The following is an 11929-nucleotide window of genomic DNA, read 5'->3' on the forward strand; positions in this document are numbered from 1 at the left end:
TCCCTTTAGGCCTAGTTGTGAGTAGCTACCCAAGTATTAGTAGAAGATGCTTTAGAGAAACAGTCTGAAAGCTCTTGACTGACAAATATAACTAGCTTTGTTTCGGATGGGAAGAGGCAGTGGAAAAATAAGAGACAAATCAAGTAGTGTGATCTCTGAATACAAGAATTTACTACTTTTATAATGTCTAGTTGTAAAAAAAAAAATAGATACTATCCCTCTATCAATGTGAAAAAAAAATGAAAAGAGCTAGTAGATTCTTATGCACATGGACCTAGGCAAGAGGCTCCTCAATATTTCTGAAACAAAATCTAAGGGATTTTGGTACTTTGGAAGAACCTGAAGATGTTTGACCTTGCACCTCAGTGCAAAACAAAAATATTTTTAGGAACTTGAGAAGGACAGGGGATGAAAACGTGGAAGAGTCCAACCATATTTCATTATCTCTAGGGCAGCATTACAGAGATTAGATATATGTTTACTTTGTATTGGACTGTACAGATATGCTAGCATTTCATGGGCTAGATTTGGTACAGGCAATAGCTGCTCCTGATCTCTCATTTTTGTTCTCTAGAGCTATTTTTGGTGTCTCTGCAGGGCAGTGCTGTTATGCTGCAAAAAATGTGAATTTTAGCAAGCATTTATGTACCAGGGAACATCATTCCCTCTCGCTGTGCTTAAAATGTATTTAGCATTTATTCTGAAAAAAATATTTGTGTTACCATATTAAAGAAAGCAGGAAGGTTTCTGGAACCCATATGCTATGATGGATTTTTCTACATTTTGGAACACTACAGACAGCTAAAAGTTGTAGCTTGAAATATGCATTTTTCTAAATAACAGCTGTATTTTATAACTTCTTGTATGTTCACAGTGCTAGCATGACTGTTTTTCAAATCTCTGTAAATGCAGCAGGGTGTACACAATGATTGCAAGCAAATTTATACTTTGTGGCTGAACTGATACTGTTCTGGGTGTTCCACTCTTCACGTTGTGGACAGAGATTTCTTCTTATGCGCTTAGTTAAGATCAGAAAAACCTAAGTCAACCTTGCAGAGATTTCTGGATGTGTTTTTCTAGGAAACCGACGTATTAGATTGTAACCTTTTTTTTCCACTTGTAGATGGGTGGACAGCTGTCTGAACCTCAGTGAGGTTATTTTTCACTTTCATCTCTATCAGTGAAATGACATTTCATCTCATTAATCAGGAATAATTTCTTCATGATATACAAAAGCTTCATGTACGTTCTGAATCCTACCCTGTTACTTATTTCCCCAGCTTCAAACCCCTTCTGTTTTGAAAATTATATGATTTATTGTATAATACAAGTATCTGGCTTTCTTGATCATGCAGAATGTTATAAAGTGAGTAGCATAGGGTTAAATAGCATAGATTTTACTTTAATTTTCAGTTAAACTTACTTTCCATATTCTCTTCAGGGAGAAAAAGGAAATCAAGGTTTTCCTGGACTAAAGGGTTCAATGGGAATTGGCCTTCCTGGACCAAAGGTAAATCCTAGGTTTGCAGTAAGAAAAGAGCTAATTTTTTTTCTTCCTTTATTGCTTAGTTGGTGTGACAGGTCTTTGCAGATAAATAGAAGGCAAAGACTTTGCCTTATATTGATATCAAGGTAAGTGCTTACTATATCTTGTTAGCTTTGGAGTCAATAAAAATCCCAGTTGTTATTCTGAATCAGGCTCTGAACTAAGATCTAGAATGAGGTCATAATTCTTAGCAGGAGAATAATATAAATCAAATCATGCTTTCAATTATTTTGAGCCTTTTTTCAGGTATTACAAAAAGTCCTTCCACTATTTGTCAGGCTTTGACAAAAAATTGTTCTTCAATTAATATCTTTTAAAGGTTTTGTTTTATTAGACTCAGTTTTCTTGCAGTCATTGAAGCCCAAACTTGGACTTATTACATACTAAACGAGTTGATATCAAAATTGGGACTATTTCCTACAGCATATTGTACCTATATCTACTTCCATCTAACAAACTCTGTGCAGATAGAATTTAAGTACTTTGGTTATTTGCAGTGATTTTCAGGTGTGCAGCATCTGATGGGAGCAGCCTAGCCAAAGGAAGCCAGGGCAAATGGTCAGTGGGTGTCAGGGCGCTGCGCGGATTGGGGGCTCCCTGGGGACGGTACCGCAGGGGGTCCCTGTGGCGGTAGGGCCAGGCCACCCTGCGAGGGAGCAGGGCAGCTGGGGGCAGCTGGGGCAGCCCCAGCCCCGGGCATCGGGCAGYGCCGTGGGCTGGAGGTGCCCTCGGAGCCCCGGCAGTGTGGCTGCACAGACCAGCTGGGCGCGTACGCCAGGGAGCACAGTGAGCCTGGGAGGCGTCAACCCCGGTGCGAGCACGGGACGCAGCACAACTCCTTTAACTTGCAGCGTGTGCCTGGGCCAGCTGGGCTGCCCCTCTGCACTAGCTGCAGCAGATCAGAAGCAGCAGACTTATTGTGAAGGCTCTGCTTGGAAATCCTGAGGAAAAAAACATGGCAGTCTTCATGGGAGAGCAGAGATAATCAGGCCCCTAGCTTTAGCACTTACTTGCCTAAGCAGGAGGTCAGTGCCCCATGGTCTGCAGAGGCAGGCAGTCCCCTCCAGGGGGAGACTCAGAGCCCCCATCAGTCATTGCCTGTCCTAATGATTTTCCTGGTACTGCAGCCTGCAGTAGCTCACATTATATAGCACTTCTCAGACTTTTGCATCATTTAGTTTGCTTCAGCTTTTATGAAACAGAAAATATCAATCTCTCTAATACAGATCTGAATTTCTGCCACCTAGCTGTAGTTTCTCTCAGATGCAGAATGCTACGTACTAAAACAACAATTGTGATATTTTCACTATTTTTCATATTCGCCTTGTATCTTGGCTAGTCTTCATGACCTGGTGTCAATCTCTTCAAATACTTACTTACAATTTTTCTATTTGTGGTTAATTTAGCAGACCTGTCACACAGGAAAAGGAATGGTTTATTTCAGTAGGAATTTCAAGCATACCAGACAGATCAGGTTTTAACATAAGTATGTGTAAGAAAGTAGCAACACCACCACAGACAGCAGATCAAATTTGCTTTCCCTTATGCTGCCATTAACTTTGATGAGGTTACATTCAACTCACAGAGGGTAATATCCTTTTCTGGATATTGTGATTTGGTGAAAATACAGCAGAAAGTGTCTTCCGAGAGCTTACTTAGTGATTTCCTTAACACTGTGCAGTAGCTATACACAATTTTCAGATTTATACAAGTTTGAGTAAGATCAGACCCAGAGAAGTCAACAGGTTTCCTTAAAATTGATAGCAATAACCATAGCAAATTTAGTAACAAAGGGGATGTCTATGTGGTTCCATTGGTTGGGTAGTAACAAGGAATAATAGCAAAATTCACAGTACTCTGGTTAAATTCCTAAGGTCTAAAATTTCAGGTGAAATGTAAGGTGGTGAATAATTTCCTGAGAGAAGTAAAGACCTGTTCTGTACAATCTCCTTGAAGAAATACCAAATTTAGATCCTGAATGTTTTGATAGTGTATTTCATACCTGCCTCATCTGAAAACTGCCTCTTGAAATACAATAATGTCGAACCCTTTCTCTTTTTTGAAATCAAAAGGTCTAGTCAACTGAGAAAAAAAAATGCAGAATTTGCTTTTAAATGTGCGACTAGGTATTTTCAAAGTGATATAACAGCCCAAGCATTCCTTTTCCTCTGTTCTGTGCAAGCTCCCAGTTTTTCATGGTAGATTCTATTCAAAGCTGGTGTGAGTTTCTTTACATTGACTGATTTGAGGCAGTTAAGTCTCTTCATAGGTTTGCACTGACATAGGTCCAATATAAACATTGCTGCAGAATTCAAGAAAATCAAAGAAGAGAAAACCATTATATAGATCTGGACATCTGCATAAAGATGTCTGTACCCCACACACTTGAATCAAGGTAATTTTCCATAGAAGTTTCTTTAAAATGTTTAAATTCCCAGTGTTGCTTTCTCTCAGATCCTGCTTTCAGATGTTCTATTCATAATACCTACATGATAAATCAACCACACAAAAAAAAACCCAGAAAATTATTCTTAAAAATGAACTGAACCAAAATTCCAGCTCTGACTACCAACAAAACTGGACTGACTGACTAAGTTTAATACTGCTGTTTTAAATTAGGGAGACTATGGAGATAAAGGTGATCAAGGGAACAAAGGTGCCAAAGGAGAGATTGGAGACCCAGGACCTCCAGGACCAAAAGTAAAATACATTTTTATATTACTTACTTTTACACAATAGAAATTAGACAAATGAGTATTGTGTTAACTGTCTCACTCTACATGCTTTCAGGGAATTTGGGGAAGAAAAGGTGAACCTGGTCTTTCGGTAAGTATATACATGAGTTAATTTGAAAGCCAGACTTTTATTTTGGAAAAATATTTAAATATTATGTCACATTACACAGGGTTGATTATGAGGCATTACCTGCATTTTGCAGGTAAATAAATAAATAAATTCCAGCATTCTTAAAACTAGAACACAGCAAATTAATTAATATTCTTTTTCAGAGAGAAGAAGTTGTCACACTTATCAGTGAAATATGTGGTAAGCATTCCAGCATGAAAAAAATACTGAATTTATATTTCCTGAATGAATTTTTCCTCTACATGTTAATGTGTAAAGATACCATTTACATGAAAAATGCTCACTATTTCACCAGAGCTATACTGGAAGTAGTTTGGTCCAGCTCTGTTTCCATTTATCAGTATCAGTAACTATATATTACATTAATTCATTAATTCATTAATTGAACCTAACTGACTGTAAATCTGTTATTTCAGTTATTTGGAAGGTGGTTTCTCATAAAATGTCTGAAATGGTTATTCTTCTAGGTTGTGGTATCAGATGTAGAGTAACACCACTGGAACTAGTATTTGTCATTGACAGTTCAGAAAGTGTTGGTCCAGATAACTTCAGTATTATCAAAACTTTTATGAAAACAGTCATTGACAAAGTATCAGCCAACCATGCTACAACACGTATTGGCATCATCAACTTCAGCCATAAAGTAGAGTTGGTATCTTCTCTGAAGCAATACACAACCAAAGAACACCTAAAATCTGCTGTTGATAAAATGCCCTACCTAGGAGAAGGCACCTACACAGCTTCTGCTGTCAAAGAAGCCATTAAGTTATTTGAGGCAGCACGTCCAACAGTAAGAAAAGTGGCTGTTGTAATAACAGATGGACAAGCAGACGCTCGGGACAAAATACAACTGGATACTGTAGTAAGGGAGGCCCATGCCACGAATATTGAGATATTTGTAATTGGGATTGTTCAGAGGGCTGATCCTCATTACGATGATTTTCTGAAAGAAATGCAACTGATTGCAACTGACCCTGATGCAGAACATGTTTACCAGATAGATGACTTCATGACACTTTCAGGTAAGAAAAACTATAACAGAAAACTTTCAAGTAAGTATGTAACAGAGTTTGGCCTTTCCCATAGCAAGGMGAGGCAGTCAGTAGAGGCCTGCTGAATATCGGCTTTTGTCTCTCTTTTGGATGCAACTTTTTCTTCAGTTTCTCTTGCTCTTTGCCAGTTTTTTGTCTCTCACAGAAACAAAAAAAAACACAATGAAAAGCAGTTTTCAGAGCCAAGGCCTTCTTTGGGACACTTGCCCTCTACTGAGGCTTTGCATCAGCCTTCCTTCACCATGCTTTTGTGCTGGGCCACAGTTTCATATGAGAAAGGGGTAGATTTCTTTCCCCCTTGGTGCAGCATCTCTCTTTGTCTCTCTCACATATGGCTATTGTCCTCCCTTTGCGATTTATCACTACTAGCACTCTTTTGTCTTCTGCCAAAAGCCATACAGAAACCTACACTTTTATTTTGTTTCTAGAGGAAAAGGTGGAAGAGGAACATGCACAAGGAAACAGGGTCTGCTAATAAATTATGTATTTCAAACTATGGCTTGAAAAATCCTGTGGCCACAGCTGGAATCAGAGAAAATCCAGGGAAAGCCTATAATGATCCAAGAGAAAAATGAATTGATCTAGACTGTTCACAGAATAATCCTCTAAAGTACATCTATTCTGAGCATAAACTCATTTCACTATGCTGAGCCTGTGCTAGGATTAAACTTAGGGCTTGGACTCAGGCTCTAACATTTAACATAGAAGTCTTCCCACTCACGGAATTTCTTGTGAGAATAAGCAGAATGTGTAGACAAGTTTCTCTTTCTCTTTCTTACACATACACACCTTCATTTATTCACTTTGTCTTTTTTTTCCAGCCCATTGATCTATGACTTCTGCTTACAAAAGGCTTGGTGCTGAAAGTACTATTTTATCTGTTTCTTCTTAAATGAACAAGAGTGCCTAAAATTAAATAATTATGAGAGTACATTGCTTTATTACTTCTTACTTCAATTTTGACATAGCTTTAGAAGACAGCATATCAAAAATCATTATCATAAAAGAAGATTTGTGTGTCATACTGTACAAAAGCATGTGGAGAATTGGTGTGACTTTTCTTTATTACACTTAGCAAATGTCATCTTTGTGTTAATCTTTTTAGCTCTTGAAAATAAACTTGTCACAAAAATCTGTGAGAATGAATCTGAACTCTACACCAGAAAAGCTGATGTTTTATCTCCATCTCCAAGTCCTGGATTTGAAGTATCTGGTGAAGTTACTGATGGCCAGTTACCTACAATGACTATTTCAGAGGCTTATGTGCCACCTACAGAAGGAATTACTTACCCAGTAAGTAAAAAAAGTAGTAGTTATCAAATATTTTTAAAATATAGGTTTTTATTTAAATTTATAAGTTATTTATTGCACTGTTTGCAAGTCATTTAATATATAAATAATGTCTTCTTTGGATAGAACAAAACAGATCTGAACAAAGCTTTTAAAGTAAGAGTGGAACTTAATTACTTGTTTAGAACAGAATTTTACAATAAGAAGAGGGTAATACTGTGTCTTAGTGGCAATAAATGCCAACAGACCTCACATTTTTCATAGTTCTGATTCATCTTAAAAGTGAGTTGGAAACCTTGCAGATATTTCTACTTGCAGTCAGATACACAGTGAGAAGGCACTTATTTGTGTGCAAGCTGATTGCTAGTACAACGTTTCTAGTCATGTTCACATACTCTCTAGGYGTTTTAGGCCTTCAGCAGTGTTTGCCTTCCACCTTGGGCTGTGCTTCCAGACTCCTCATTCAGGTCGCTCTTTCATCTTCCAGCTTTAAAATTCTTCCTGTCCTGCATGGGACTTCTGCCCTGCAACATGGTGCTGCTGTGCAAACAGACAGGGCAGGTGGACTTTTAATGCAACAGACAGATAAATATTTTCTGTAGGTGTATTTCACTTTACCTCTCTTATTAGGCCTTTGGTATTTGCCTTAATATCAGTGTCACCTTATCAGATTTGTCACCTTAACAGTGTGTCAGAGCTAACTCTCTAGGGTGTTTTTACTGCTTTGCCTGAAAACAGCTGATGATAAAAATGGACATGTTGCTTGTCCCCATAACCTGTTCAATAAACTATAGAAATATTTGATGTAAAATCCTCTGTAGCAGCATGGAATAGATATAATGAACCCCATGATGCGTACTGGCATTTAAACATTAAATGGAATATGGGTTGGAGCTAATTAAATGCTACTGACTGAGTGTGAAGGAGTTAGTGGATTAGCCAATGCTAATTCTTTGGATTATTGTTCACTTAATACCATTAGTAATTAAATAGTTCAACTTCACTTTCAAAATTCACAGTTTTATTTCTATAAATGACAGATCCCTCAGGAACTGTGACTGAATCAGATTTCGGGCTTATAATGCCTCCAGGTATATCTGTGTAACACTGAATGAAAATTTTGACATTCTGTGCCATTAAAAAAAATAAATATAAGCCTGGATTTATAGATACTGACATTTAGAAGTCTTATGACAAGGATCACAAATATGGTAGCTTTTTATGAGTTGTTTTGAGTTCTAAGTAATTAGATGCTCGTACACTTGGCTTTAGCTGGCTGTGGTAATAGTTAAATCTTCAGAATTGTTGAGTTACTATTTGAAATAAACACAGCCATTTAGTAGACCAGAGAAGAAATGCAATGTGGAAAGGATTGAATGAACTGTCTGCACATATATATTTCAGCCAGGCTTAAGAGTTTCAGAGTCCCAATGACTAGGAGTTTTCTTAAACTGACTCGGTGTGCTGGTAGTGGCCTGTAAATGGGAGGATGTGGAATGTAGTATTAAATTCCTTCCTGCTTTCAATAGATAATAAGTGTGTGGGATTAATGCACCCGTTTGTATGATATTTATACTAAATTCTTGCAAATCTTCTTGAATATACTAAAACATTAGAGAGACAATTTTTTTTTATAATAATCTTAATTCAAAAGAGGTGTATTGGCTTCTTAACATTCTGCTCAAGGTAATCTTTAAAATTCTAATAATTAGCAACTGGATGTTAGACAGCTATAAAAAGGAAAGGAGGTGATTTGTCATGTGGCCTTATACAGATAAGGATGCATCTATGAGAAATTCTTAATATTAGGACGTGGTTCCTATAGCACAAGTTTTGGAAATTTTTGCTCTTGAGACATACTCAAGGGATTCCACATCTAAAACAATCTTTGGAGGAGCATAATGCATGTCTGTTTTTCTATGAATAACACAAGTATACTGTTCTTCCTGCCTGCCATTTTCCATTTTTTGACAGACTCAAAATGCCTGATCATTCCTAGTGAGTGTAATAGATGTTAGTAAGCACTCACTTACTCTGAAGTTCCTTGCATTTTTTGTTTTACTTATGTTACAGACTAAGTGGTGCCTGAAATTTTGCTTAAATGGATTTCATTTGGCTTTGTGACTAAATGGGAGGCATTCTTTTGTCTTCTCAGTTAGCTCTTAGTGTCAGCAGTTGTAAAATCATGGTCACCTACTGAGTAATTGACTGAAGCAAGAACAGAAAGCAGGAGCTGCTTTTGCTCCATTCTCTCACCACTAAGGCTCCTTTGCTTAGCTGAGCTGGGGAACAGAGGAGCAAGGGCCAGGCAGAGTGGGGAAGGAGGGCTGCAGGCTGATACTTCACTAGAAGGAGGTCTGAATCCACCAGCCAGTATTGCTAAATAATACCTGATAAAAATACCATTAGTTTCCTACATCAAATCTCTCAATTTTTTTCTTAAGATCTGAACCCAAATACATCTTAAGTTATGTGATTTTGACTCCTTTCTTTAGCTTAGTCCCCCGAGGACCAGATATACTGAGCCATTGCCATCTGCTCAGGATCATACTGTGACCATCTCTGCTCACAGAGAATCAAGAATTCCCCCGCTTTATGATGTTGCTGAAATCAGACCTCAGAGTCCAGTAGTCAATCCTTTATTCAATGTAACTACAGCTGAAGATCACCAGCTAACAGTGTTGCAACCACAGGTAGTAACAACTCAAAAAGGTGAGGAATAAATACTGCCCTCAGAGTATGGGGTAGGTGGGTGGGTAGTAATGCTCCTATTCTAGGGGTTGTGAAACACATAGATTTGCCCCCATGCTTTTCCTTTTCAAAGACTTCATCTTCCTTCCTGAACGCTGATTGCTTTTCACAGTGCTTTGAACAAAAAGATATTTAAAATAGTTTAGGCAGAGAAATAAAGAGGTCAAAGAGATTAATGAGAGAATCTTTCATGCTTGCAGACACACGTTTGAGTCTTTTAGCGCAGAAAAGAAATAATTTAGCATCTGGTTATACATCTGCTATTGGGTCTGTCATGGCAGAACTGGGGTTTGGAGATGCAGCAGATATGGTTTGTCAGAAATGAGTGGCATTGCCAAAGTAGTGAATAATCAACTCAGTAAATTTTCTCTCTCCCATTTCTGCTTTCAGATTTTAGATCCTAAATACATCACTGTATTCTAGAAATAGCATAAACCCCAAGGTTATAAAATTGGTAGTGTTAGGGTTTTCAGGGGAGCTGCAGGTCCTCGTCACCTCCATAAATCTGCTTTTCATCTCAGGTAAAGGCTATTGATTCCAAACTGCAGGGCAAAATATTTTATCAGTAGATTAATTAAGAACTATGTGTGTGACATCTGTGGCTGAGAAGGCRGGGAGGGGGACACTAAAAAAGTGATCTACATGATCAGTTAGTTAAGCAAAATTATAAAAAGCTATGCAAATAGCTGAAGTTACCTATTACAAGTTCTATAAAAATATTAGATATTTCTTTGCAGCAATACTAAGCAACACTTCATAAAATGACTTCCTGAAGCTACCTATTTGAGATGAGGACATATATAGTACCTTGTACCTTCTTTACATTTACAGTCTTCCACCTCTCCACTTCACGTACTCTGCAGAATTCTTTCTCACTTGGCAGCTGACAGAAAGGACAGCTTTAATCCTGGCGCCTCATGAAGAACAGGTCTTGGGCAGCATACCTGGGGTGCAGGTGCTCCAAGACTCTCTTTGTGGCAGAACTTTCACTTTAAAAGTCTTCTTTTTCCTTTCTTTTTTTTTTCTTAACTGGCTCCTGCTTTCTTCATTGGCTTTGCAGTATTTTTTTTCTTCTTTAAAGGATCATCTTCCTCCCCGAAAATTATTTCTTTGGCTTTCTGAAAATGACTGGAGGGACAGTATTTTCCCTCAGAAACCTCAGGCAGAGATAGGAAGTCACAGACGCCCCTCTCAGAGAGCAGATGTCTGGACTAGATGACAAGGTTGCAGTGCTCAGAACTGGTGTATGGACAACAGAGAGATGGTCAAGTCAAAGCAGCCAACCTGAAGCTCCTTTCGCTGAGACAGAGCAGAAGTAAAGGCAAGGAGCAGGGCAATGTTTCTCTAAGAACCTGCACTTTCTTCATAAGCAAAACAGACCTATTTAATCCAGCAGGCAGTCTCTTAAACTTGCTGAGGACAAACTCCCATCACAACTCTGGTGAAGAAAGTCTAGCTAGTGAAGAGAAACCAAGTATTGAAAGGACTGGCTTCTGAAGCAGGAATCTGTACCAAAACCAACCAAACAACAAACCCCACTCCCTCCCCCAGTATAGTTACTAGATTTTCTTCTCATCTTTTGTTCATCTGGTTGCTCTGGCTGCAGATACCACATGTGGTGAGAGTCAGAGTTTCAAACTTAGTTGACACCGCTTGTGTACCAGTTGTGGGTTTAGGTATTTAAATAACAGTTTGGTTCTAGTATCAGGATTTAGGCAGTCTCATTTGAAAGTGATCCTATGTTTGGTTAGACTTGTTCACATAATTCATTAATATAAATGGGGATTTGGCAACAAACTGAAAGCTGCATATATCCTCCCAGGCTCTACAAGAAAATAAATGGGTGCTCTTCTTATTGAAGAAGGCTCTTGTAGGAAAATGTATCTGACCTCCAAATTCCAAGCTAACTTGAATTGATATACTTTCAGATCCAAAGTGTTTGGAACCTATGAAACCAGGGAATTGCCGAGACTATGTGGTGAAATGGTATTATGACAAGAATGGCAATTCTTGTGCCCAGTTCTGGTACGGAGGTTGTAATGGCACCAACAACAGATTTGAAACAGAAAAAGAGTGTCGAGAAACCTGCGTTGATATATGAACAAGTAAGTTATCTCCATCAGATCGTCCTTCAATCACCTCTTTTCCAGACTGAAAAGATTTAGTCTATTTCAATATATCCCATACTAGACATACATATCATATCATCTCATATTCTATCCCTTTGGTCAACCTTGATGCTCTGTGCTGCTGATCATTATGATTAAATGGAGCAGCACAGAGCATAGCGCACACTCTCCAGTGACTTCTCTCCACTTTTATTCCCTTTCCTTTGTTTTCTTCTTTTCACCAGTTATTTATAAATTAGAAGACTGTCCCTCCCAATCCAATGTAACTTTCTTTTAGATCCTTTGGTGAAGGACCT

General features: G+C 38.2%; 1 protein-coding gene across 1 annotated transcript in view; it reads left to right on the forward strand.

Moving 5' to 3' along the window:
• COL28A1 (collagen type XXVIII alpha 1 chain) overlaps positions 1-11605 on the forward strand; it is an 88743-nt gene extending 77138 nt beyond the window's left edge. The window contains exons 28-35 of the mRNA XM_026072648.1: positions 1442-1510; positions 4166-4246; positions 4337-4372; positions 4555-4591; positions 4879-5433; positions 6569-6756; positions 9249-9465; positions 11433-11605. Of these exons, the coding sequence (XP_025928433.1) occupies positions 1442-1510; positions 4166-4246; positions 4337-4372; positions 4555-4591; positions 4879-5433; positions 6569-6756; positions 9249-9465; positions 11433-11605 (1356 nt within the window). The remainder of the gene's footprint in view (positions 1-1441; positions 1511-4165; positions 4247-4336; positions 4373-4554; positions 4592-4878; positions 5434-6568; positions 6757-9248; positions 9466-11432) is intronic.
• The last annotated feature ends 324 nt before the right edge of the window (positions 11606-11929 follow it).

Source organism: Apteryx rowi, unplaced genomic scaffold (genome assembly GCF_003343035.1).
Source record: "Apteryx rowi isolate R43461 unplaced genomic scaffold, aptRow1 scaffold_346, whole genome shotgun sequence".
Taxonomy (NCBI): Eukaryota; Metazoa; Chordata; class Aves; order Apterygiformes; family Apterygidae; genus Apteryx; species Apteryx rowi.